Source organism: Macrosteles quadrilineatus, unplaced genomic scaffold, assembly GCF_028750875.1.
Source record: "Macrosteles quadrilineatus isolate MER2022 unplaced genomic scaffold, UCM_ALF_1.0 Scaffold_2__2_contigs__length_208266976, whole genome shotgun sequence".
Taxonomy (NCBI): domain Eukaryota; kingdom Metazoa; phylum Arthropoda; class Insecta; order Hemiptera; family Cicadellidae; genus Macrosteles; species Macrosteles quadrilineatus.
The window spans coordinates 114509750-114536294 of NW_026542595.1; the positions used below are offsets into that span (position 1 = coordinate 114509750).

The 26545-nt window shown below is 35.0% G+C and overlaps 1 protein-coding gene across 2 annotated transcripts in view; it reads left to right on the forward strand.

Annotated features, from left to right (window-relative positions):
- Window positions 1-562: 562 nt before the first annotated feature.
- Window positions 563-26545, forward strand: part of LOC128986137 (calnexin-like) — a 33529-nt gene continuing 7546 nt past the window's right edge. Inside the window, exons 1-8 of one of the 2 annotated variants that reach the window (XM_054406304.1) lie at window positions 563-697; window positions 4536-4637; window positions 10141-10315; window positions 11688-11983; window positions 12315-12482; window positions 12677-12936; window positions 13447-13678; window positions 13957-14097. In XM_054406304.1, the coding sequence (XP_054262279.1) occupies window positions 4536-4637; window positions 10141-10315; window positions 11688-11983; window positions 12315-12482; window positions 12677-12936; window positions 13447-13678; window positions 13957-14097 (1374 nt within the window). In that variant the 5' untranslated portion in view covers window positions 563-697. The remainder of the gene's footprint in view (window positions 698-4535; window positions 4638-10140; window positions 10316-11687; window positions 11984-12314; window positions 12483-12676; window positions 12937-13446; window positions 13679-13956; window positions 14098-26545) is intronic. The other variant, XM_054406303.1, reaches the window with a different exon arrangement.

Below are 26545 nucleotides of genomic sequence, written 5' to 3' on the forward strand. Positions count from 1 at the left end.
AATATTGTCAAATGTTGTAGTTTGCTTGTTTATGAATATATTTTGATCAAACTTGGCAAATTTATTTATTTTGTACTAAGCTATCAATATTTTACTCAAAAACACACTTTATTAGTTTCCTTGTAGCAGCAAACCTAGGTACTCGTTAAACCTAATGTTATTACAATATATATCACTGAAAATCAATTCAGACAAATGGAAATTCGCTTAGTCGGCAGGTTTGCTGCGGCGGGGGTATTTTATAATAGTATAGATTTTCAAACTGCTGTTTGCAATGGCAGAGTCATCATATTACCATAGATTAAACATATGAACTTGCATTAATGGCATGTTCTTAATATTTTTAAAACAAAATAATAATTGTGCTCCCAGCTTCCCATAAGCTTAACTGGTTTATTTATTTAAGTTTTAGTTATTGAGTGGATGATGTATTGCAGTTTGTAATTCAACTTGATATAGTATACACATTAGTTTTCATTGTGAGTTTTTTTTTACTATGAGATTTACTTTTCCAAACTCCTCTCTTTCCGGCTAGACAACTGTTGGTCTCCTATTGGCCGATGTTCTGTAGTATATTAATTACAATAATTGAGGAGAATATCAGTTGTAATAATTGAATTACACCGGTATCCGGTAAGATTTAGGGAATAAAGAGAAGTTAGTGAAACTCCACAGCAGAATCGTGTTTCCTTTAAAGGTAATTTAGTTTTAAAAACATCTTTTGTCTAGGTTTACGCCCTGTAGTATGCCTATCGATAAGACTATAATCCTGAATAAACATCACATCACAAGGGAGTTCCTGCCTCACAACTCAAGCTTAGGGCTAGGCTTAATTTTTAGTCCCTTGCAAATATTGTCTACTCATCATTAGTTAATTTGAGAAATAATCCTTTGTAGTCGTTATTGTTTAGTGGAAATTTTTGCGATGAGGGTGACCAAGAGAACTAGGCTTATAGTAATTTAGGCCTATATAGCCTAGGCCTAGGCTAGGCCTATCATTAGAAACAATTTTTAGCCTACCTGAAAACAATAGTGCAAAAACTTTTCTGCTGTCACAAGACTGAATTAACCCTAGCAGTGGCTAATGTTAGAAGTGGGGAATGGCCAACCCATTTTGGCGATTTTGCAGACCATTTTTTTAAAATTCGTAAAAATTCAACCGTACAAGTAAACCTAGCCAACCTCATATTCATTTTGTTCGGAAAGAACAGGAGAATCTAGAAATAGTAATATCTTAATGATTTAGACAGTGTATTTTATCGGTAAAGTGAAAAAAATAAAAAAAATTGAATTTTTTTTTTGAAATTTCAAAAGCGGCCTCTGCATTTTTTTTCTACGGATTTTTTTATGGAAAATTCATTATATACATTTTGTAGACAATCTAATTCCCTACATAGAAATATATAGCCTAACATGTTAGGAAAATATTTTTTTTTATAAGTTTTTGGGGCGAAATATAATGACAAACGGAGAATCGAAAAAATTGAAAGCCGTGCAGTGTTAGTTTATGTTGTAAAAAGTTCTATAATATATGTGTATACTAATAATGATATATAGGCCTACATGTTTGTAAAGCTAATGAAGTAAGGAATCAAAAAAAGTCATAAAGTTTATGGTAAAAATAATTTTTTACCTATAAACATACGTATATAAAATAATGTTTTTATATATTAGCGATTTCTCGAGAAAAAAATTCACAGTACTTAGTATACAACTTTTGTACCAAATTTGTTTACTTCAAACCAACATAATAATCTTGTAGTGTATTCAATTACCTACATAAAAATGTATAACATGTTAGAAATATTTTTTTTTTGTAGGTACGTAATAGGGACATAATAATACAATAACCGCAAAACCGCAAATAAGTGTAAACTATAGCCTACAGTGTTTGCTTGTGTTGTGAAACATTATGTAGGCTGATGATATGTAGCCTACATATTTGTAAAGCTAATGAAGTAAGGAATCCAAAAAAGTCATAAGTATGATGGTAAAAAGTTTTGAGAACGTTTTGAATTTTTTGCGCATTTCGAGAAAATGGAGTGTACAGTATTTAGTAGCCTATATAATTTTTTTACCAAATTTTTTACACCCAAACCAATATAAACATGTTGTAGTGTATTCATTTACCTTTATAAAAATGTATAACACATTGGGTAAATCATTATATAGCATATATAGCACCTCTGAATGTCAGAATCGTCATTTTTGAACATGATGCTAACAAAATACAGTAGTAGGCCTATTTAGTATAGGCTATAACTTTTTTACAAAATTTTTTACCCCCAAACCATTATAAACATGTTGTAGTATATTCATTTACCTTTATAAAAATGTATAACACCTTGGGTATATCATTATATAGGTACAACAATCTCTGAATGTCAGAATCGTCATTTTAGGACATGATGCTAACAAAATACAACCTTTTATGAACACTATTTCACACAATTCAGTAATATTTATGCATGAAGATTACTGTTATACACACACACACAACACTTTACTGACACTAACACTACGAACTAATAACATATTTAGTAATAAATCGCGGATAAAACTATTACCGGCAACAACACAAACAAACAATGGCAATACAAGACAGCTGACAGACTGTAGCAGTAATGACTCACTTGTCGTCTACATGCGAGCATACAGAAATAACCCTGAGTGCAGGGCTGCCACTCTCTGAATCTAAATTTCTTCCTCTTCAAAATGATATACTATATGACTAGTAATAATAACTTTCTCTGTATATAATTCGTATTTTCCATACTGTCACCAGACGACTGTTGGCCATTTGTTAGAAATTTCGAAAACAGCTGTTTTCATAAAATCGCACCGATTGTGCAATCAATATTTAGTTATAAATATCACTACCACAATGAAGATAAAATCAATGGCTATCCAGTGGTACCACCCGCAACATCCCAAGACGAAAATTACCCGAGCAGGGTAATGCCAAACAAGACGTGTTTTGCCAGTTCCCAAGTGTCGGCTGCAAAAGTCGTACCGCGCCAAAATTTCATTTGATTTCTAATCGTCGTGACATTGTTATATACCTGCTACAGGGTTTGTTTATGTAATCAAATGAAAGTTCAGAATGTGATCTTTCGAATGGTATATATAATATTCTCATCTGAGTTGATTGTAAGTGTTTTTTTACCGTTAAAAAAATTTCGGCCCATACCGTCACCAGACGACATTGGCCATTCTAAGCATCAACGTCATACCGTCACCAGGCGACGGTTGGCCACTGCTAGGGTTAACTATAGCCTACGATTTTTTGAATTTTATTACTGTAATGCCTCTTGTCGGTTGGTCTCTGTCGTTAAGTTTAGCCTATAGCCTACAAAGAGGTAGAGAGGCATTTTTGTAAATTCAACTGAACGTTGATTTATGGACTAAGTTACTTCAGTTCTTATTTGGACATGGGCTGTGAGGTAGGTCGGTTGGGTGTTATGCGGATTCGTGACTGTAGCCTATTAAGTTAAGTGTTTGAAGTTAGGTTAGATTAGGAAGGTAAAGTTTAGGGTATAATGAATTGTGTTGTTGATTTAAGTCATGTTATCTTCAGTGTTAAATTCTGTTCTTAAAATAAAATTATAAATGCCAAAAATTTGAAGAAAAGAAGTGCAGTTAAGAAGAAATGGCAGTCAAAGCAAAATCTGTTACAAAAAGTTAATGTTACCGATGGGATTTGAACCAGGAACCTAACTTATTGCATATTAGCCGAGCACTACTCCACGGAACACCGATGGCTGTACATTGTATGGTTGTGGTAATGGCGTTCCGGGCCCCCACGACCCGGTGACGTCACTGCCGGACGTGTATCCTCTGTGTATCTTCAGACTGTTTTTGTACTTAGTAAGGCCTAAAAGCTAGCCTATTATCTTTATTTTCAGGGAATCAAAGATGATTGAACTAAATCATTGTTAGGCCTTGTTCAGAGTCCCTATTAGCCTATCTAACTTACGTCAGTGGCATTTAACGTTTTGAAAGGGAGGAAACAGTTCAAACCCTGGTCTTGTTACCATCTAACGCCAACCTTTTTGTTAGATAGCATCATTGACTTAATTCATAGCCCAATGGCATCTGGGTCCGGAAACGATCTCACTTGGAATCTGACTAGCGGCCTTCAGATTTGAAGGCGAGCACTATAACTATTCGGCTACCTAGACAATTAAGTTATCATAAGGTCACCGGTACTCATAACTTAAGTCAAGTTAGCCCACGAACACAAGGAAAATACCGGTATGGATCATAAACATAAACAAATGACGTTGTTGGCCCGAATCCTATACTAATAGCATGGAACATATGTTTTGGCAGTTCCATTTAAGCAATGTTAAATCATGTTTATTTTTGGGCCAAAAACGTCATTTGTTTATATTTTTGATCCATACCGGTATTTTTCTAGTATTCGTGAGTTAGCCTAGTCAGTAAGTTAAACTTAAACTACTTGTAAGTATAGGCCTTGGCTTGGCTATGTTAAAAATACTTATTGACTAATCACCGTTTTTTTTGTTTTGCAGATGAGATTGATAGGCCTAACCTGCTTATTGTTTCTATGTGGCGTGGCTCTAGTCAAATGTAATGACGGTGAAGCATCGGTGGAAGTAGATGACTCTGATGAGGTTGGTAACCTTATTATTATACAAGGCTGGTGTTTGGATTTCTTTTTTTTTTGCTGTAAATTGTGTTTCCTAGGACGCTCAATTACTTCTAGGGCGCTCAATTAATTTAGGGTGTTTTTCTACTAAAATTTGCAACTAGGAAATTTGTTAAGATTAAGATATTGATCGGTACCTACGTAACTTATTACAGTAGAAACTCGCTAGTCCGTCACCTATGGGACCAGGAGCATGGTCGGAACGGCAAAAAAATGTCGGATTATCAGAGGACCGTGTTTATTGACACATTAGAGTCCCGCAAACTCGGCACTCGATAACCCGGCAGTCTGGATAACTCGGCCATCACCTGGCTCAGAAAATTACTTAGTGATTTTTTGAGTCCGAGTTCAACATGTACTCAAGCCAGCTCAAGTAAAATCATTTACAACTCGTACCAAGGATTTATTGTACAATATCTGATGACTTAATCCTGACTTGTAATATAAATATAAATAACAATGACAGCTAAAAGGCTTAAAAATTGTATTGTTCTCATTTTTTTAACCCTAGTTCCCAATAACCCGGCATTTCACAAACTTGGCACCCTTCGAGTCCACATTACGCCAAGTTTGCGGGACTCTACCGTAGTAAAACCGTATGTAGAACAGACCATGGATAACTAATAAACACGGTTAATCCAACATGACATTAAACAGTTATTTCTAACTCATACAATTCCTAATATTAACTGTATATAAATTGACTTTAAATTTAGAATTTGCATTTGCATATTACAATATAAAAATACAATTAGTAGGCTATTGCGCAATCATGATGATTAGGCCTATGTTATGTCATTAACCTTGGTTCAGTAATAAAAACTGTAACGTTCAAAATCACAGCTTTTTCAAACTTTTATTCAAACAAACAAATTGCCAAATATTGTACAGCTTTAAACGGTATCAGCATTCTGACACATACTTTCTCCCATAAGTTTGTCAACAACCTTTATCATGTGTAAGCGGTGAGATTAAATATACGGAAATGGGATTTGTACAATTTTCTTCAGAATTTAAAGGACTATAAGATACTAAATTTTTATCAAAATCGTTCGAGCCAATTAATTTTGGGGAAACCTGATTGTCCGTTATTTTATGGGGTTTTTATGGGAAAATAACATGATTTACAATAACTTTTGAACTGTAATTTTTACAGAGATGGGATTTGTACCATTTTGTTCAGAATATAAAGGACTATAACATACTAAATTTTTATCAAAATTTTTTCGGGCCGTTTTTGAGAAAATCCGATTTTTCCGGTTTTTTATGGGTTTTTATTGGAAAATCCCCATTAAAAATCAAAATTGATAAAAAATTAAAAAAAAACTATCAAAATTGTAAGGACCATACCATACTATCACTATGTTAAATCAAAACTGGATTTTTATCCAAAATCCTATTTTTTGTTACTTTATGGGGTTTTTATGGGAAAATAACATAATTTACCATAACTTTTGAACCGTAATTTTTACTGCTTATTCTTTCTCTTTGTTCTTCTATTCTTTCTTGAGTTTCTCTTTATCTACCCACTCAACAAGTTGCTATAGTTATTATTTACTAATCACCCAATCACAGGCTACTAAAGTTGTCATGATTGGGTCATTCCATATCAAATCAACAAGGCTCTCAACCTGACCATCTTGGATTTTGATGAAATTTTGCATACTTGTAGTATTTTGAGTCCTGAATCCAAATATGCTTTTTAAAAAAATCTATCTTTTATAGTTTTTATGATATAAATATTTGAAAATGGTAAAAATTGGTGTTTTTTACCGTGCGCGCAAATCTAAAATGTCGTCTAGGATGAGTTCTATTGGTCCTATCAAGTTGTACAATGGCTCATTTTAAAGAGGATTCAAATGCCTTTAATCTGATACCAAACTCAACCTACTTTGGTAAAAATTAATTTTTTTTTGAAAATTTCAAAATATGTTTTTGAAAAAAAATTTAAGATAGTGTTTTTTGAAAAATTTGAAAATTACATATGTTAAAGAATGTAATCTAGTAAGTACATTTTAAAAATTTCAAAATGGGATGATAATGGGATCAGCAGTTATGATAAAAATACTTGACTATGGTTCACTGTTTCCAAGCATTTCGGCGCATACCGAAGGTTAGCGTGTAAGTACTAACCTAAATGTATCATTAAATAAGAGTCTATTAATTATATGATTAAAATTAAAAATATCTGTCTATATTTGAATTATGTATGTCATATTTTGCTATATATAAGCTAAATCTAGCAAGTAAACAACATTATTAAAGTTAACAGAGTTTCCGTCAACCTTTGAACATGGGGGCTAATTTGAACAAATTTTCCACTTTTCATGTTTTATTTTTTTTTTCATATTAATTTTATCTTTAAATGATAATGTTTATTATAATTTTCTATTACCAGATAAATACTCTACTTAAAAAAATATTTAATTGTGCATACTATGGTTCTGCAAAAAATTAAAAATACTTATTTTTCACTGACATTTTTTAGTAAAAAAATGTCGTCCAAACTTCCATGTCTACAGCAAACCCAGTAAGTTTATGATTTATGACTTAAAACCATAATTGAATAGCTCATTTATCTGGGATTAAGAAAATACCTGCTTTGATTACTTTATAAGCACTAAGCAGTAATAACTTTAAAAAAAAAGAAAGAAAAATTACCCAATTTGCTGACCCTTACTTATGGCGTCGCGACCCTTAGTTCTGGAACAAAATTTCCCGGACATGAAAAAAATACTTGGGTTTTAAGTTTTAAGTGTTATTTTTTTAAATGATTTTTCTAATGAAAATAGATGTTTTGAGCTTTAGTTATTATTAGCAGCCATAATCCAATTCCTTTATTTGACTGCTATGATATTTAAAAAAATACCCTTGCAAAGTTAAAAAATAACCGGACGGACATTTTGAAAATTCTCCGTAACTTTTTTTAATTTTTGACATATCAAAATAGAAGTTATACAGAAATGTGGTATGTGGTTTGTGGTATTTAAATCCACAAATCAGTTTTCACTAAAAAAATTTTAATTGTTTAAGTGAGAATACATTATTTATAGGTACTTATGAGCAGACATTTCCCCAAAACTAAATAATTAGGCTATCATGGAATATTATCTATGTATCAATAATAAGGTTACTACAGGATTTAAATAGATTGATCACGGTATATTGTGTGACAAAATTATCAATGCTTGTTTGTCTCTCTCTCTTGTCACCAGAGGAAAGACAGACAAACATGGACCTATGGGTTTTGGCTCAGGTTCCTCAGTATTTTCCAGACTGTAATCAATCTTTAAGTCTGCCTTTTCACTAGGCTGGAGACACTAGTCAGCCACTAGATCTGTGCAAAATCACATTGTGAAGCACTTTACGTTTACACTATCAGGTCGCAGCGACCCACCTCGGCAGTAGCGACCCGGTCTTGAGAAGTTGTAATTTGTTTGACAGGTACACAGGTCTAACTTATGTTTGTCAGTCTTTCCTCTTGTCTCAAGACCGAGTCGCTACAGCCGAGGTGGGTCGCTGCAACCTGATAGTGTAAACATAAAGTGCTTCACAATGTGATTTTGCACAGATCTAGTGGCTGACTAGAGTCTCCAGCCTAGTGAAAAGGCAGACTTAAAGATTGATTACAGTAAATCGTTGCAACACAACTAACTGGAAAAGACTGAGGAACCTGAACCAAAACCCATTGGTCCATATTTGTTCAAAGGTTGACGGAAACTCTGTTAACTTGAATAATGTTGTTTACTTGCTAGATTTAGCTTATATATAGCAAAATATGACATACATAATTCAAATATAGACAGATATTTTTAATTTTAATCATATAATTAATAGACTCTTATTTAATGATACATTTAGGTTAGTACTTACACGCTGTATGCGCCGAAATGCTTGGAAACAGTGAACCATAGTCAAGTATTTTTATCATAACTGCTGATCCCATTATCATCCCATTTTGAAATTTTTATAATGTACTTACTAGATTACATTCTTTAACATATGTAATTTTCAAATTTTTCAAAAAACACTACGGTATCTTAAATTTTTTTTCAAAAACATATTTTGAAATTTTCAAAAAAAATTAATTTTTACCAAAGTAGGTTGAGTTTGGTATCAGATTAAAGGCATTTGAATCCTCTTTAAAATGAGCCATTGTACAACTTGATAGGACTAATAGAACTCATCCTAGACGACATTTTAGATTTGCGCGCACGGTAAAAAACACAAATTTTTACCATTTTCAAATATTTATATCATAAAAACTATAAAAGATAGATTTTTTTAAAAAGCATATTTGGATTCAGGACTCAAAATACTACAAGTATGTAAAATTTCATCAAAATCTAAGATGGTCAGGTTGAAAATAATTTTTTATTGGTTGATTTCATATGGGACCCGATTACCAAATACCCAATCACAAAATGTAGTGAGATAGCAAGCGCACAGCAGACAGATGTGTCATGTGTAGGCCTTGAGAAGTAGACAATTGTCAGTGCAAATGGATAGCTTGACCTTGAAGCTTTGATCGACATTCCATTGTTTTACTTCCATTTTATTTTTGTCAAATGAACTGTGATTTTTCAAAAACAATAATGTGGGGGCCTAGGGCCAACTTATTAATAATGGGCAGAAACTGTTAAATATATACAACAAATTTCAACACATTAGACTAAAAAAACCCAATTTATAAAGTTTACTAGGTATTTTTCTTGGACAATGAGGTTATGTTAGCGGAAGCCTATTTTGTTGGCGGCACGTTCGGACCATCGGAGGTCGGATTAGCGAGGTTCGCATCAAAGAAATCTGCTTATTCTGAAATTAAAGTGTTCAGTCCTTGTTAGTTTGGATACCAGGTCAATTATAATTACAGTACGGTAATTTTTTTTTCCATTAGGTGATAAGAATTACCTGATACTGTATAGGCCTGCTGTTAAAGGGTGTCCAGCCAACCTGGAAACCGAGAAAACCGGGAATAGTACGTCAATTTGGACAGAAAAAAAACTGTGAAGTTTAAAATAAATTATAGTTATCGCTGAAAATACCCGCCCGAAATCGCCGATTTATTTTGTTTTGCGTCATTGAAAATCTAACGTAATCTAAAAAAAAAAAAAAACTAATTAATTAATTCACATTTAATTGGGAAAAATGTGTGAATTTTTCCTAGGAGTTGTGTGGCCACCCTGAGTGACTAAACTTTGCGTGTGACCTAAATTTTTAAAACAAAAGTTAGTTAAGTTACCCAAACATTTTCCCATAGTGATGATAAAAACTGGTTTCTAGTTAATTGAAACTATATCTACTATGAAACAGTGTTTTATACTGTCAAATTGTAAGTTGGATATAACTTCCTAATTATTTTAATTTAATAGAACTAGCCTACTTAACATTAATTGAAGAGCTTATCTAACTGACTTGTTTACCCAGGGGTATTAGTTCTGGTGTTAACAATGGGTTCAACATTACAGGCCGAAGCAGTTGTTGAGACGGTTGATGATGTTGACTATGTGACCCCAACTTTACCTCCCGGCTCTTCTGTCTACATGGCGGAGCATTTTGATGACCCGGCAAGTTTCAACAGGAAGTGGGTCAAGTCAGAAGCCAAGAAAGAAGGAATTGATGAAGACATTGCGAAGTACGATGGTATGTAATTAGGAATTGTTTTGTCAATTGGGTTTAAGATTGAATTTTTATCATATTTCTAAAATTATGATCTACTACAAAAGTTTTGTAAAAAAAACCTCTGTGTGATGAGAGTTTAAGATTTGAATTGAGTCCAGTAGAAATGAGGGTTGCTGCAATAAAAGATCACAAGTATGATCTTGGTTATTTTGGTAATTTTGCATCAGAGACGAGCATAATGTGAAATTTATTTGAGCAGTTCAGAATTCCATCTAACTAATAATTCCATCAAGACATACTAATAATGGTTTCATTATTTAGTAGGGGTTGGCGATGCATAAAAAATGCATCGAAATTACCAATCGATTCAATGCATCAAATCACGATTCGATTCAGTGGTGATCAAAAAACGATTCAATGCATGAGGGAATCAGTATCCATATTCGAAAAATGCCTACAGAAAGTCAACACAATACGCGCAATACAGGAGCGCATTGTTGCGTTTCCTTTGCGTAGGCTTTCTTATTTAATTTTTTCTTTTCTTGTAAGTTAATTGCTTTAATTGTTTTAAAATTTTTTGTTTTGATATTGCAAATGATGAGAAGTTTTGTTAAGTGTTTAAGCAGTGTGAGACATGTTTTACTACTGTGCAATAGCCAAAACAAGTCACACAAAAACCATTCTAAAATTAACAAAGGTCTGAAAAATTGCTACTCGATAACTTACTTAACTAGTAATTAATGTTTTAGACTGATACATTTTTGTTTACACCAAAACATATCTTTATTTGTAATATCAATATTATAATAGGTAACATGCTTAACAATATGATTCTGCAAGTAAAAATTATGAAATAGGCAAATAAGCAGCAAGCAGCTCACTGATATTTCCAGCAATACAGGTTCTTCTAATATATGATTGAAAATAAATATCTTTTCTCCTAAAATTCATATATGTCATATGTATGAATAGGCCTAATACCACATCAACAAAAATTTGCATTACACAAATGTGGTAAATTTTAATTAGCCTATTGTTACTTCACTCCATTGACAGGTATGAATAGAAAAATGTCGTATTGCTTCATCGATTCAAATCGAAGACCTTTTGTATCAAATCGTCGATTCCAAACAAAAATTTTTTGCTGCCTCGCACACCCCTATTATTTAGCATATTGTTATAGGTCCTAATTTGCTATCAAAGCTCCCTAATTATCAGTTGAAAATATAATTTATAAACTAATCTCCCAAACTCAAACCTTCCCTTTGTCAAACATTCTGTCTTAGCATCCTAGTTGATTTTGCTAGGTACATATATTTAATAGGTTAAGTTCGCTAAATTATATGAGAAATAAGCCTTTTAAACTAACAAATGTTTTACAATTGCATCGTAGGTGTGTGGCAGATTGAACCGGCAGAGCGAGACCCGTTGAAAGGTGATCTGGGATTGGTGCTGAAGTCTAAGGCCAAACACTCAGCGATCTCTGCCAAGCTGGACCGACCCTTTGTGTTCCGAGACAAGCCTCTTATCGTCCAGTACGAGGTGATCCATCAGAACGGCCAAGAGTGCGGCGGAGCCTATCTCAAACTGTTGAGTGAAGACAAGCAGTCGGCCGACCTGCGCAAGCTGCATGACAAGACACCCTACACTATCATGTTCGGTCCAGACAAGTGCGGGAATGACTACAAGGTTCGTCCTAGTTAATTCTAATATCTTTCGTTACTTTTTGCAGTTCTTTTATTACTATTCAGACTTTGAACCCAGTACAGATTTTTATTTAAATTCTAAGGTACCGGTATAGCCTAAAATTTTAATCTTACTACCGGTAATGAGCTTAATCCTAGATATATACATTCAAGATATATATACGTATATGAAATAAGTAAATTCTACAGTATTTCTTTCAAAGTGCGCTCCAAATAACTAAAACTTAAAATTAATAATAATGTGTAATTTAGATTGATGGTGAAAGCAAAGCTCTTGACATTATCTTATTTTCTAAATAAATTTTTCCTTTCAGCTACATTTCATCTTCCGTCACAAGAATCCAGTGAACGGAACACTAACGGAGAAGCACTGCAAGAAACCAAAGGAGCGACTTGATGAGCCTTTTACAGACAAAACTCCCCATCTGTACACTCTAATAGTGAAGCCAGACAACTCCTTCCAAGTCCTCTTGGATCATAAGGTAGGTCTAAGTTCTATCAAATCCAAGGTCATTAAATGAGGGCGCCTGTTCCATCACAAGCATACAAATTTCCAACAAACCAACCTCTTAATTTATTAAGAGAAATATATATTGATAACTCAAGTTAACATGTTATAACGTGTAACGCCATGCAACAAATTAAAGAGACCATAGTAATTCTGTCTTATTTTTAGGTAGTAAATGAAGGCAGTCTTTTGGAAGACTTCACTCCCCCAGTGAACCCACCACAGGAGATCGACGATCCTAACGATGTCAAACCCAAGGACTGGGACGAGAGGGAGAAGATCCCTGATGCAGAAGCTCGTAAACCGGAAGACTGGGATGAGGACGCACCTCAGTTCATCCCGGATCCCAGTGCCAGCAAGCCTGATGGGTGGCTAGACGACGAACCTGAGAATATACCTGATCCTACTGCTGAGAAACCCTCTGACTGGTATGTCTAGTGCAACGTTTCTAAGTAATTCAAAAAATTTGTGGGTTAAGATGTTCATCTAACGATAGAGGGTCCATCCGGGAATGAGAAACACAAAAAAAACTAACAACTTGCACAATTAATAATAAGATTTTTTTTCTTGTTGCCAACATTTTAAACTAAAGAACTGTTATAAAAATTGGAATGTGCTACAATTATATCTATGATAAATAGGAATATAGGATTCAAAGAATTTTAGGGTTAGGAGGGTTATAATGATAGAGAGCCCTGGAGGAGACACGTACAACAAATTAACTACTAAACACAATAATTATAATATTAATTTGTTGTCGTTGATGACATTTTTTTCCTATGAGAAAAGAAGCTATTTAACCAAAAAAGGTAAACCGTCTTTAAAACAGCAATGTGCGATAGGCTTACTTAGTACTTTCACAAAAACTGGTTGTACCGAGAATTGACTTGAGGTACATCAGTAATGGAATCACTTGATCTCTTAACACCTCATTGTAGGGATGAGGAGATGGACGGAGAGTGGGAGGCGCCGCTGGTGCCAAACCCCGCGTGTGAGGAGGCTCCAGGCTGTGGCGAGTGGAAGGCTCCAGACATCGTTAATCCGGATTTCAAAGGCAAGTGGCGAGCTCCGATGATTGACAACCCCAACTACCAGGGCAAGTGGAGTCCTCGTCGCATCCCCAACCCTGACTACTTCGAGGACAAACATCCGTACAAGATGACAACGATCGTAAGTTTTAATTTACATAGTCAACATTATTTATCTTGTTTAGATTTGACTTAGTGTCAACCTCATTCTTTGGCATATGTTACGTAGACTGCATGCTGTAAGGGTGTAACATTGGTTTTTCCTTACAGCACAGATGAAAAGTTTTATCATTCTCTAGGGTACAAACTAATTATACAAAGAATTGTCATAATTCATCTTCTAACATATGTTTCATGTCGACTACATTATTTTGGCCACCACAAGCTTTTTGTTTTACAATTTTGTTTTCTGCTTCACAGTTTGCTGTCGGCTTTGAGCTGTGGACGATGTCCAACCAGATCTTGTTTGACAACGTCCTCATTACTGATGATCCTGCAGTCGCAACTAACTGGGCAGCGCAGACGTTCGATCTCAAGAGGAGGAAGATCGAGAAAGAAGCGGTAAGTTAAGATGCATTGGTGAATATAATCAGATAAGCTATGTTTGATGAATTTTTGAAAAAAAGATAATCAGGCTGAAAGACGAAATTTAAACTTCTCTTAGTTCATGGAGGTCCATTAAGGCTTGGTTTCTCTGAACCACGCAGTGTTATTGCGTGATCTGTGATTTGTGATACGCGGGAATCACACGTGCGTGATAAAAAATGAGGGTGTTTTCTATAACCCCACCCTCGCAGCACGCGATTATATCTTCAGCCATGGACAACATGGATGTCAGACTTATTGCTGTAACATTGCTGCTGGAGGAAGAGGATAATGAAGAAATTTTACTAGTGAATTTAGTAAATGAAGACTCTTTGGCATGGAGGAAGAAGGGTGTTTTAACAGGCATTTCATTCAACAATGAAACTAAGTTTAGGGCATTTTTTAGGCTTTCAAAACAGTTGTTTTGAGTATGAGTACTACGGTAATAGCTTATTCCCTATATGGGTAATTCGCTAAAAACTAGGGATGGACGGGATTGAATTTTTAGTTCGGGACAGGACGGGACGCGATTTTTATTTCCTTGCCGATTTTCAGGACGGGACGGGATTTTTTTCCTGTGCTTAACAAGAAAGTCTTGAGTATTGCAGTTACCAAATGAGAAAACCAAAAACAATTTTTACCATTTGTGGCACTTGTCTATCATAACCAAAAAAATTATTTAAAATTTAGGCCTACTTGTATAGAAAATTGAGACTCGCGGTCACGGTGCGCCTGTCGAAATGACTCTTGGTCACGGTGCGACTGTCGAAATGACTCTGCGGTCACCGCGTGATCATTGGTATGACTCTGCGGCCACTGCGTGATTGTCGGTATGACACCGTGGTCTCGGCGGAATCGCGGTATGACTTCGCGGTCACGGCGTGATCGTCAGTATTACCCCGTGGTCATGGCATGATCTTCGGTTTAACTCACGGTCTCGGCAGAATCGTCGGCATTACTCTGCGGTCACGGCATGATCGGTGGTATGATTCGCGGTCACCACGTGATCGACGGTATGACTCCGTGGTCACGGTGTGATCGTCAGTATGAATCACAGTCTTGGCGTGATTGTCGGCATGACTCGCGGTCTCTGGAGAATCTGACTCTGTGGTCACGGCGTGATCGTTGGTATGACTCACGGTCACCACGTGATCGACGGTACGATTCCGTGGTCACAGCGTGATCGTCAGTATTACTCCGTTGTCACTGTGCTATCGTTGGTATGACTAAAACTAAAGATTTTATGGCTTCAACATTCCCTAGTTCTCAAAATTAACTTTCTTTCAACACAAAAATCGTGAAAATCCGTCAAGTGGTTGATTCAGAATCGGGCCATTCCATATCAAATCAACAAGGGTCACAACCCGACCATCTCAGATTTTTATAAAATTTTCCACGTTTGTTACCCTAATAAATACAAACACAGAACATTTTTTTTTTATTTTTATATCTTCCCGTTTATTTATAATTAATTTTTAAAAACTTCAAAAATCGGCGTTTTTTTACTTGCGGGGAGATCTTGAAAAATTCACAGACTGAGTTCTATTCATGCTAGAGAAGGCAGAAAGGTCTCATTTCATTCCTGTTGTTCAGGGCTTTAATTTGATATGCAACATGACTATATTCTAAAAAATTCCATTTTCCAAGAAAGTTTTGAAAAATGTTACGTACCGTATTTAAAAAAATGGTATTTTTAAAATTCTGAAAAAAATGTATGATGTACTTTACACTATTGACCATAAATGCTGTAAGTTTAATTATTGGACGGACATGGGATCATACCTAAACACTACATCTTCAAAGTAATGTTTCTGAGTGAGCATTTATTGCGCATTGGCTGCACAATGCCTAGTTCGGAAAAATGTTTGTATCAAGTGGCCCTACTTATGAACAACTAATATAGGCTAGGCTATATGTCAAACTATTTACTATATGCTGTAAGTTTTAACGTGACTTCTCTTGGCTTTAAGATTACCCTACTATGAACATAATAATTATTAAAAATAAAACAATGTTGTTCCTATTAGCCCAAAAGTTTGTTGTTGTATCTCCATTTTTATAAGGTGTATGTATAGTGAAAGTAGCCCCCACATTTAATCTCATTGAAGGGTACAGGATCTGAATCTAAATCTGTTACTCGCTCTATTTGGCTATCATTTGAGTTAGAGTATTTTTTTGTCGCAATTTTGTTCCTGGTAAGGGGAAGAAAAGCATGCAATTTTTGAATGCCAGTGTTGGTGCAACACTTATCAAATCTTTCCTTTAGTTTCAGTTTTTCTTTGATGTGGTCTTCTGTTGAGGAAAATTTGAAATGAATTCCATTTATGTTGTGTTACATATTAAATAAAAGATGTGTAAAATAAAATAGGTGTATTCTGAATTGAATCCTAAAATAACAATGATTGTAAACAAAAACAAAGTTACCTAACTTATTAAACATAACATATGGTATTTTTACATACAGTATGTTAGAAAAGACACATCAATTTTCCCCCTTTAAAGTCTTGACCGCAGCATTTGATCTACATGTCGTCTGCATGTTACTCCGTTCTCCAGTTCAACGTTGTAATGTAGATTTCCATCTCTTGATGTAACTTTTCCGAAACTCCATTTTGTCTGACCCTTGTAGTAGTTTCTCACTTGAACACGGTCTCCCACCTTAAATATGCGTGTTATACCTTTAGGTTTGTCTTTTGAGTCCTCGATTCTAGAAGGTATCATAACACTGAGGTATGTTCTTACTTGTCTGTTGAACATGAGATAGTATGCCGAGTTTCCTGTTGAGTTTGGTACTTGACGGAGTTGAATTAACGCCTTGTGAATTTTACTGTCAAGTGTTCCTGGTTCATCTAATATCGACTTCAACATCTTCTTCACTGTTTGTACAAAGCGTTCAGCTTGTCCATTAGATGATGGGTGGAAGGGAGCAGTCGTTTTGTGTTGAGTTCCACATGACTTAAGAAACTCTTGAAAAGTAAGAGAAGTGAAACTTCGTCCATTGTCTGAAATTAGGAGGCTTGGAAGACCAAAAGTACTAAAAAGTTTCTTCAACTCCTTAATAGTCCAATCGGTAGTTGCTGTTTTTGTGGGTATTACCTCTACCCATTTGGAGAAGGCATCAACAACAATGAAAAATTGTTGTCCATTTGTTGGGCCCATGAAATCTATATGTATTCTCTCCCATGGCTGAGTTGCTGGTTCCCAAGGATGGTTGATCTCTTTCGTTGGAGAATTTTGTTTCTCACGACAAGGCTTGCAAACAGCAATCATGTTTTCAATGTCTTTATCCATTCCTCTCCAAAAGCAGTAACTTCTTGCCAAAGCTTTGGTTTTTACTATACCAATGTGCCCGTAGTGTAGTTCATTGAGAATTCTTTTCTTGAGGGAATTTGGGATGATTACTTTCCACCCTTTGAAGAGGCATCCTTCATGTAATGTAACTTCATTATCGTGAAATCCCAATGGCTCTAATGATTGACCCTCCTCAAGAGCCTCAAGAATTTGTTTTAGATATGCGTCCTTCTTAGTTTCTTCGGCTAGTTCTTTGGGATTGATAGTTATGGTGTTCAATTGGTTTGTTTGAAAATGTCCAAACTAGTCAATACTTGTAAATTTTGAATCTTCCACAGGAAATCTTGAGAGGAAATCTGCATTGCCATGGTCACCAGTTCTCTTGAATTCAATTGTGTAGTTAAATCCTGATAAAAAATGGGAGTAGTTGAATAGTCGCGTAGCTGACATTGACGGTAGGCTCTTGTTGGGATTGAAAATTGACACTAATGGTTTATGGTCCGTGATGAGTGTGAAATGACGTCCGTAGCAATAAGAAAAAAATTTCTTCAACCCCCAGTATATACCTGTGGCTTCTTTATCGATTTGGCTGTAATGTTTTTCAGCATTGGTCAATGATCTTGAAGCAAAAGCTATAGGCTTTTCACTTCCATCTGGGAAACGATGTGATATCACTGCTCCAAGTCCCACTGGTGAAGCGTCAGTTGCAAGGATCAATGGCAGGTCTGGGTTAAAGTGACAAAGAACTGTGTCACTTGTTATTCTTTTCTTGATGTTTTGGAAACCTTCTTCACACTTACTGTCCCATATGAATGACTGCCCTTTTTTTAGAAGTCTATGTAAAGGATTTAAAACAGTGGACAAATTCTTTACAAACCGGTTGTAGTAATTAACAAGCCCTAGGAAAGATCGGAGTTCCTGTATGTTTTGAGGCCTTCGTGCATTTGTAATTGCTGTGATTTTATCCTTACTTTTGTGGATTCCAGTGGCATCAATAACATGTCCTAAGTATTCAATTTTCTTTTGAAAAAATTTGCACTTGTCACGGTTCAACTTCAAATTTTGACTCCTTAAACGCTCAAACACTTGCTTTAGTCTTTCTAGTAGTTCTTTTGATGACGTTCCTTGAATTATTATATCGTCGAAGAAGCACTGAACACCTTGAAGGTCTTGAAGGATTCCGTCCATCACCTTTTGCCAAACCCCTGGAGCAACTTTTACACCAAACATCAGTCTGTTAACGATGTATTGTCCTTTATGAGTGCTCAAAGTTTGAATTTCTGCACTCTCAGCATCCATTGCCAAGTGGAGATAAGCGTTGCTTAAATCCAAAGTACAGAACAACTGTCCTCCATTCATTTGAGCAAAAATGTCTTCGATCCGAGGTATTGGATGATGTTCTTCTTTGATTTGTTTATTTACTGTAACCTTGTAATCAGCGCATATTCGTATGTTACCACAGGTACTACTTTACATGGCTTTACTACAGGTACAATTGGAGTACCCCAATCGGACTTGTCTGTTTTGGAAATGATTCCAGCTTCTTCCAGACGATTCAACTCGAGTTCTACTTTTTCAGTTAGTGCATATGGGACTGGACGAGCCTTCACAAAAATAGGTCTTGCCCCTTCAAGCTGTAAGTGTGCTTTTTTGTGAGGTATGAGTCCTACTCCTGGTTCAAATAATTCCTTGAATTCATCCAAAAGATCTTCGAGTGCAGTAGATGTAGTATTGTTACGAACTGTTTTAAGTTCTGCCCAATCCAGTTTGACCTCTCTAATCCATTCTCTTCCGAAAATTGCATCGAAATTTTGGTTCACTATGTAGAGTTTCCCAACAAACACCTGATCATTGTAAGTGCATTCTACAAAGACGACACCCCGGGGTTTGATTATCTCGCTTGAGTATGTCCTTAGTTCTATGTTTGTGTGGAAAATCTTTTTATTTATGTTGAGACTTTTGAAGGTAGAGTATGGTAGAATACTTATTGATGCTCCAGTATCTAACTCCATCCGCACAGGTTTACCTTCAATAAGTATCTCGACCATAAACTTGTCATTACCGGCATTCTGGTTGTGTATCTTAAAAACCTCTTGTTTCTCTTCCTTATAATAGTCTATAGTATTGTCAGTTTCGGTACAATGAATTTCTGTTTGTTTTGTGCCTAAACATACGTTAGCAATATGCCCTTGTTTGTTGCATTTCTTACATATTTCTCCGATAAATTTACACTGATGTGCCCTGTGTCTAGGGGATCCACAACGATAGCATTTACCTTTGAGGCGTTCAACTGACTGTAACTTTTTGTTCCAAGTAGGAGAAAAATGGGGTGGTTTTGTTCCTGTACCTGCTATCTTGTTGATTTTCTCATTTGAATGAATGTTTTCTTCTACTATATAGCTTTCGTTCTTTGCCAATTCCATGATGGAGGCAAGTTTCACTACATCTTGAAACGATGAAGCAGATCTTTCTTGTAATAATTTTGTTCTTATGTCTGAATTGCTAATACCTCTTATAAACTGCATGCGTAGTAATGTGTTTGCAATTGATTTCCCACAATTATTACAGTTGAAGTCACAGTCTGAAGATAGCTTTTGAAGCTCAACGGAATATATTTTTACGGTTTCTTCAGATTCTTGTGTTCTTGTCATAAATTTGTGTTGTAAGGCCCAAGTACTAGGTTTAGGGTCAACATAATCAGCCAAAAGACTTACTAATTCAGCATATGTTTTATCCAAAGGACTTTCGGGAGCGCACAAATCATACAGCTTCTGATGTAAATGGGGCGTTAAGGCATGTAGCATTGTATACACTTGATCCTTTGGTTCCAGTTCTTGGCTATGTAGATATAGAAATATCTCAAATCGACGAATGAAGTTCTTGAATGATTCATTTTCCTGATATGGTGTGAAAATCATTGAGGAAGTAGTGGATCGACGTTTTGGAGAAGACAAATTTGATGTACTAGGCACAATATTTTGAATGTTCACTTGTAGTTCTGCAAGCTGTCCCATACGTTTTTGTAACTCATCCATTACCTTGTAATATATGTCCTCCATTTCTACTCTGTAATCTATTTCTTTCTCAATTTCAGCTTCTTCAGTTTTCTCTTCTATTAATTGTTGTACAGAATTAAATCTTTCCCAATAATCTTCAATTGTTGTTATCCTGGTTTTGATTACTTCTTTTGACATGTTTTGTAGGTTTGCTAGCCATCTTTCAGCCTTAGACAACTGACCCTTCACTACTACTCTAATCTTCTTTAAATCAGTCAAACTTTCAGTGTTACTTAGGTCACTCATATTAAAAAATAAACTGTAATAAATAGAATGTTAAAAAAAATTAAAAACTGGTTTTCCTCGTCGCCAAACTGTTACATATTAAATAAAAGATGTGTAAAATAAAATAGGTGTATTCTGAATTGAATCCTAAAATAACAATGATTGTAAACAAAAACAAAGTTACCTAACTTATTAAACATAACATATGGTATTTTTACATACAGTATGTTAGAAAAGACACATCATGTTGTCTTTAGCATACTGGTAAAATTGATGAGGATTAAGAATTGATTCCGAGAGAGGTTGTTGTAAACTTGTTCGTGCCGTCAACCGTTTTACTGTCCCACCAACACCATCACTGGCTCCTTTCCCATGAGAAGTGGCAGAGAAATTCCATTCAGTAGGCATACCAAAGTCATTGTCATGGTGGCATGGATTTATAAAGTTTGTTTTGTTTTCATACTGTGCTGCTGAACCATCTGAAAAGTAAAGTAATATATTTTTTATGGTTTCTTGCCAAAGTGCCCGTTAAGAAATTTAATTAAATGAGTTTGGAAGAGATGCTCTGCTATTGTGTCGTGAGTTAAGTGTTCTGATATTAACCCAAAACTCACATGTTTGATTTGATAATCTTCTGTGTAGTATGCAACAAAGGGGTGGACGGTTGCTTCTGTATTTGTCCAGTGATAACCATGTACCTCATCTTGGACAACAAATGAATAGTTTTCAGAAAAGTCACAAACTACTAAAAATTCACCTTCCTTCTTTAGGTCACTCTTTTTACTGCTCTGAAAAATGGATTGTTGCGTTGCAATGAAAGATTGTTGTTTAAGTTGGTCAAGTTTTTCAATTAAGGCCTACCGCACACGAGAGACTTTTTGTCGGCCGACTGTCTGCCGACTGTCTGGCTGGAGTTGGGTGCACAACCGAAAAGTTGTCAAGACTGTTTGGTCGTTGACTGTGGGTGCGCACACGCCACGACTGTTTAGTCGTCTTTTGAGTGTCAAAAGGATGTATATGACAGAAACCGCTGTCATATGTGCGTTACTGACAAGATTTCGTGCAAGAAAACTTAAGAGAAAATACTGGGTGCATCCAATTTATAGTCCGAGAACCTTGAAGGGCCAGATTTACCTCTATACTCGGATTTGAGGAAATATCCGGACACATTTTTCATGTACTCATGAATGAGTGTTGATTTTTTTGACCAATTGTTAATACCCCGGCTTCAAATACCTCATCCCATAACTTTTAGGGAATAAGCTGTAACCGTAGGTCTCATGGTGAGACCTGGTCCCGGGACCGATTTACCTTTTCGTTTTGATGTCCCCAGAGGCCAAAAACACCATCCGTTCAAATTCACACACACATATATATATTATATTTGTCCGTTAGCACGATGACTCGAAAAAAAATTATCCGATTTTGATGAAATTTGGTACAAACGTGTAAATCTACATGTATTTTATTCGAATGAGTTCGCAAACCAGCATGACTATGGAAACGGCGGTTATGGGGGTTTTATCGGGTAAAAATGGGGGTTTCCCATTTTTTTACGATAAAAACAAAAGATTCCGCAATTTCTTTAGAAAACATTTTGCAGAGCTTGAAAAACAAATAATTTAGCATGCTAATTGTTATCATAATGGTTACAGGGAAATTCCAAAATATTTAAAGTTAAAACTTTCACGTAATTTATATTTAGAACAAGTAAACTGTTGTAGTTTGCTTGTTTATGGATGTATTTTGATAAAACTTGGCAAATCTATTTATTTTATACTCAGCTATTAATGTTTTACTAAAACACACCCTGAATACCCTCCCTGTAGCAGCAAATCTAGGTACTCATTTATCCTAAATTTATTCTGCCTATGGTTAATACTATTTTCTTCTATCCAACTGTAAATCAAGAAGTGTGTGATATAGTTAAGAATTTAAGTAATCAAAAAGCTCCTGGGTACGACGATTTATCACCTTTAGTTGTTAAGTTAGTTATTGATAGTAATATTGATGTGCTAGTTTATTTAATTAATTTTAGTATGAGTTCTGGAGTTTCGAAACGAGTTAAAAACTTCTATAGTAAAACCTTTATAAAAAAAAAAGATAAATTGGACCCTAGCAGTTATAGACCAATATCATTGTTGTCAATCTTTTCAAAAATATTATAAAAAAATATTAAAGTTAGGCTAGTTGGCTTTTAGAACGGAAGAATTTTTTTAGCAAGAATCAATATGGGTTCAGGCAAAAGTTAGGTACTAATTCAGCTTTGTTAAATTTTATGGGGCAAATTTTTTTTGTGGAATAAATGAAGGCAAGCAATGTGCTGGTATTTTTGTTGATGTTATGAAGGCCTTTGATACCGTTGACCACAAGATTTTGCTGGGCAAGATGCAAGAAGCTGGAGTTATAGGGGTACCACTGTCGTGGTTTGCCTCATACCTAAGTGGCAGGACTCAACAAACTAGGATAGGTGAAGTAACAAGTGAGCCAGGTTCTATCAAATATGGAATCCCCCAAGGTTCAGTTCTCTCTGGACCATTGTTTTTAATATATGTAAATAGTTTGTGGCAGGACTCAACAAACTAGGATAGGTGAAGTAACAAGTGAGCGAGGTTCTACTAAATATAGAATCCCCCAAGGTTCAGTTCTCTCTGGACCATTGTTTTTAATATATGTAAATAGTTTGTGGCAGGACTCAACAAACTAGGATAGGTGAAGTAACAAGTGAGCCAGGTTCTATCAAATATGGAATCCCCCAAGGTTCAGTTCTCTCTGGACCATTGTTTTTAATATATGTAAATAGTTTGTGGCAGGACTCAACAAACTAGGATAGGTGAAGTAACAAGTGAGCGAGGTTCTACTAAATATAGAATCCCCCAAGGTTCAGTTCTCTCTGGACCATTGTTTTTAATATATGTAAATAGTTTGTGGCAGGACTCAACAAACTAGGGTTGGCGAAGTAACAAGTGAGCGAGGTTCTACTAAATATGGAATTCCCCAAATTCTCTCTGGACCATCGTTTTTAATATATGTTTAAATAGTTTGTGTAACGGTCGTTTCAGAGGGACATTGATAGCTTTTGCCGATGATACAGCTTTGTTTTACAAGGCTGAATCAATTGATTTACTTAAAATTGATATGCAATATTATTTAAACACTCTGAGGTGGTGGTTTACCAATAACTTTATGATAATGAGTCCTAAAACTAAATACATATTATTTAATCTTACAAGGCATATAAGTTTTCCTAGCTCGCTGAAATATCATGATATGAAATGTATATTTACTAATAGTGTTTGTAAATTTTTAGATAGGCCTATCAAACAAGTTCAAGAAATAAAGTATTTGGGATTGGTTGTAGATGAAAAGTTAATTGGAAAAGTCACATTAGCCACTTGTAGAATCATATTATTAAAATGTGACAGGGTTTTTTTATTTCACGATTGGGCCATTCCATATCATATCAACAAATAAAAATCAGTTTTCAACCTGACCATCTTGGATTACTTTGAAATTTGGTATGCTTATAGTTCTAACAAATACAAACAGAAAACTGTTTTTTGTTTATTTTTATCTCTTCCCGTTTATTTATAATTAATTTTTAAAAACTTCAAAAATCGGCGTTTTTTTACTTGCGGGGAGATCTTGAAAAATTCACAGACTGAGTTCTATTCATGCTAGAGAAGGCAGAAAGGTCTCATTTCATTCCTGTTGTTCAGGGCTTTAATTTGATATGCAACATGACTATATTCTAAAAAATTCCATTTTCCAAGAAAGTTTTGAAAAATGTTACATACCGTATTTAAAAAAATGGTATTTTTAAAATTCTGAAAAAAATGTATGATGTACTTTACACTATTGACCATACATGCTGTAAGTTTCATTATAGGACGGGCATGGGATCACACCTAAATACTAAAACTTAGGAGTAATGTAGAAACATTGATCGGAAGAGGGATAACATTCACTATGCCTAAAAACACATAGGCCAGTTTGCACATCCACACACCTAGACGAACATTTTGGTATATAGTATGTGGGGTTAAATCTTAAAACAAAAAAGCTTTATTGTTCACAAAGTTTCATGTCGCGTATTAAATATATAGATATTCAAATTCATATCCCCAATTATAATAAGGTTATATTAAATGATACACGCAAGTCTGAGGATAAAATATTGAGTTGCAGGGTTGAAAAATTTTCTAGAATTTAAAAAATCTTTATGAGGGTACCAATGTTTCAGTGTGGTGTAAAAGTGGCATAACAAACAGTTTTGAATCAACAATAGGTTTAAAACAAGGATGCGTTGCCAGTCCTAATTTACTCTCATTATTTATTAACGACTTGCCAGCATTTTTAGGAGGTGGCTGTTTAGTTGGAGGTAAGAGAATAAACATTTTAATGTATGCCAATGATGTTGTACTGATAGCACCAACAGCCACAGTGTTACAGCAAATGATAACTAATTTAGAGGCCTACTGCGATATTTGGAACCTACAAGTGGATCTCAATAAATCAAAAATCATGGTATTTCGTAAAGGTGGTAGGTTGGCACGAAGCAATAAATGGTGGTACAAAGGTCAGCCTATTGAAATAGTGAATTCCTACAAATATCTAGGAGTTGTTTTAACACCAACTTTTAACTGGGATAAGCATTTAAATGATAAGTCAGCTGCTGCAAAATTAGCTATTAATGCCGTGCGGAGTAGTTTTATAAATAACAATAAAGTTCCGTTGAGTTATAAATTCGTATGTTTAAATTCAATAATAAAATCTATTTTGTGTTATGCGGGTCAAGTGTGGGGATATTTAGATTGTGATCCAGTGGAATCAGTTCAGAGATTGTTTATTAAAAAAACTATTTCGGTTGCCAAATAATACGCCTAATTATTTTCTGTATTTGGAGTCAGGATTAGACAAATTACAATTCCATACTATTTTGATGAATCTAAAATATTTATTAACTGTGTTGTATTTAGATGCAGATCGTTTGCCAAATATTTTAGCAGAGGTAGTGATAAGGAGATGCGTGTATTGGTACTGTGACTGGAAATTATTGGGAGACAAATTTGGTTTGCCGGTAGACTTTGCGCAAGGTCAGGTCGAGGTCCAGCTGATGAAAGTTGTGAGCGTGTTTGGAGATAACTGGAGGGCGGAATGTATTGGCAGAGCACGTACATCGGCGTTTCACTCCCGATTTATAGATTTGGACTTCAATCTTGGCGATAAAACTTTTCCCTCTGATAATAGGGATATCGTCACAATCTCATGGATTATGAAATGTAGAGGGGAGTTGTTAGATTTAAATTATAAACCCTGGGTGGTCGATAAAAATTATTGTTCTTTGTGTAACCTCCATAAAAATGAAACTGTTTTTCACTTTGTGGCAAGGTGTCCCATGTTTAAAGATCTTAAAAAATGTCATTTACAAAAATTAACTATTGATTATCATGAGTTTTTATCTTATGTAAATGGGAGGGATTGGCGAGGTTTATAGCCTGGGTCCATCGGGAGCTAATAAAAGAATTCAATAAAAAAAATCATAGCTTGATGGGAATATTTTGTTCTAAAGGTACTCAAATCAAGTGTAAATAATGTGTATTAGTATGCGTCGAGGTATGCGTAGGCAATACATTAGATTCCTTGGTGTAGTTATAAATAGGAACGAATGTAAATTAGAATTTTATTTTAGCTTTTAAGTGAGTCTAAGCTTTTATGTTTTTGTTCTCTTTTATATGAGTGCAGTGTTGATTGTAATGTTAAAGTGGAAGTGGACTTTGCCAACCAGACAGACAGTCAAATGACTATTGTCTTTTGTGCATTAAAAAAAATTGTAAATTTGTAAACTTTTC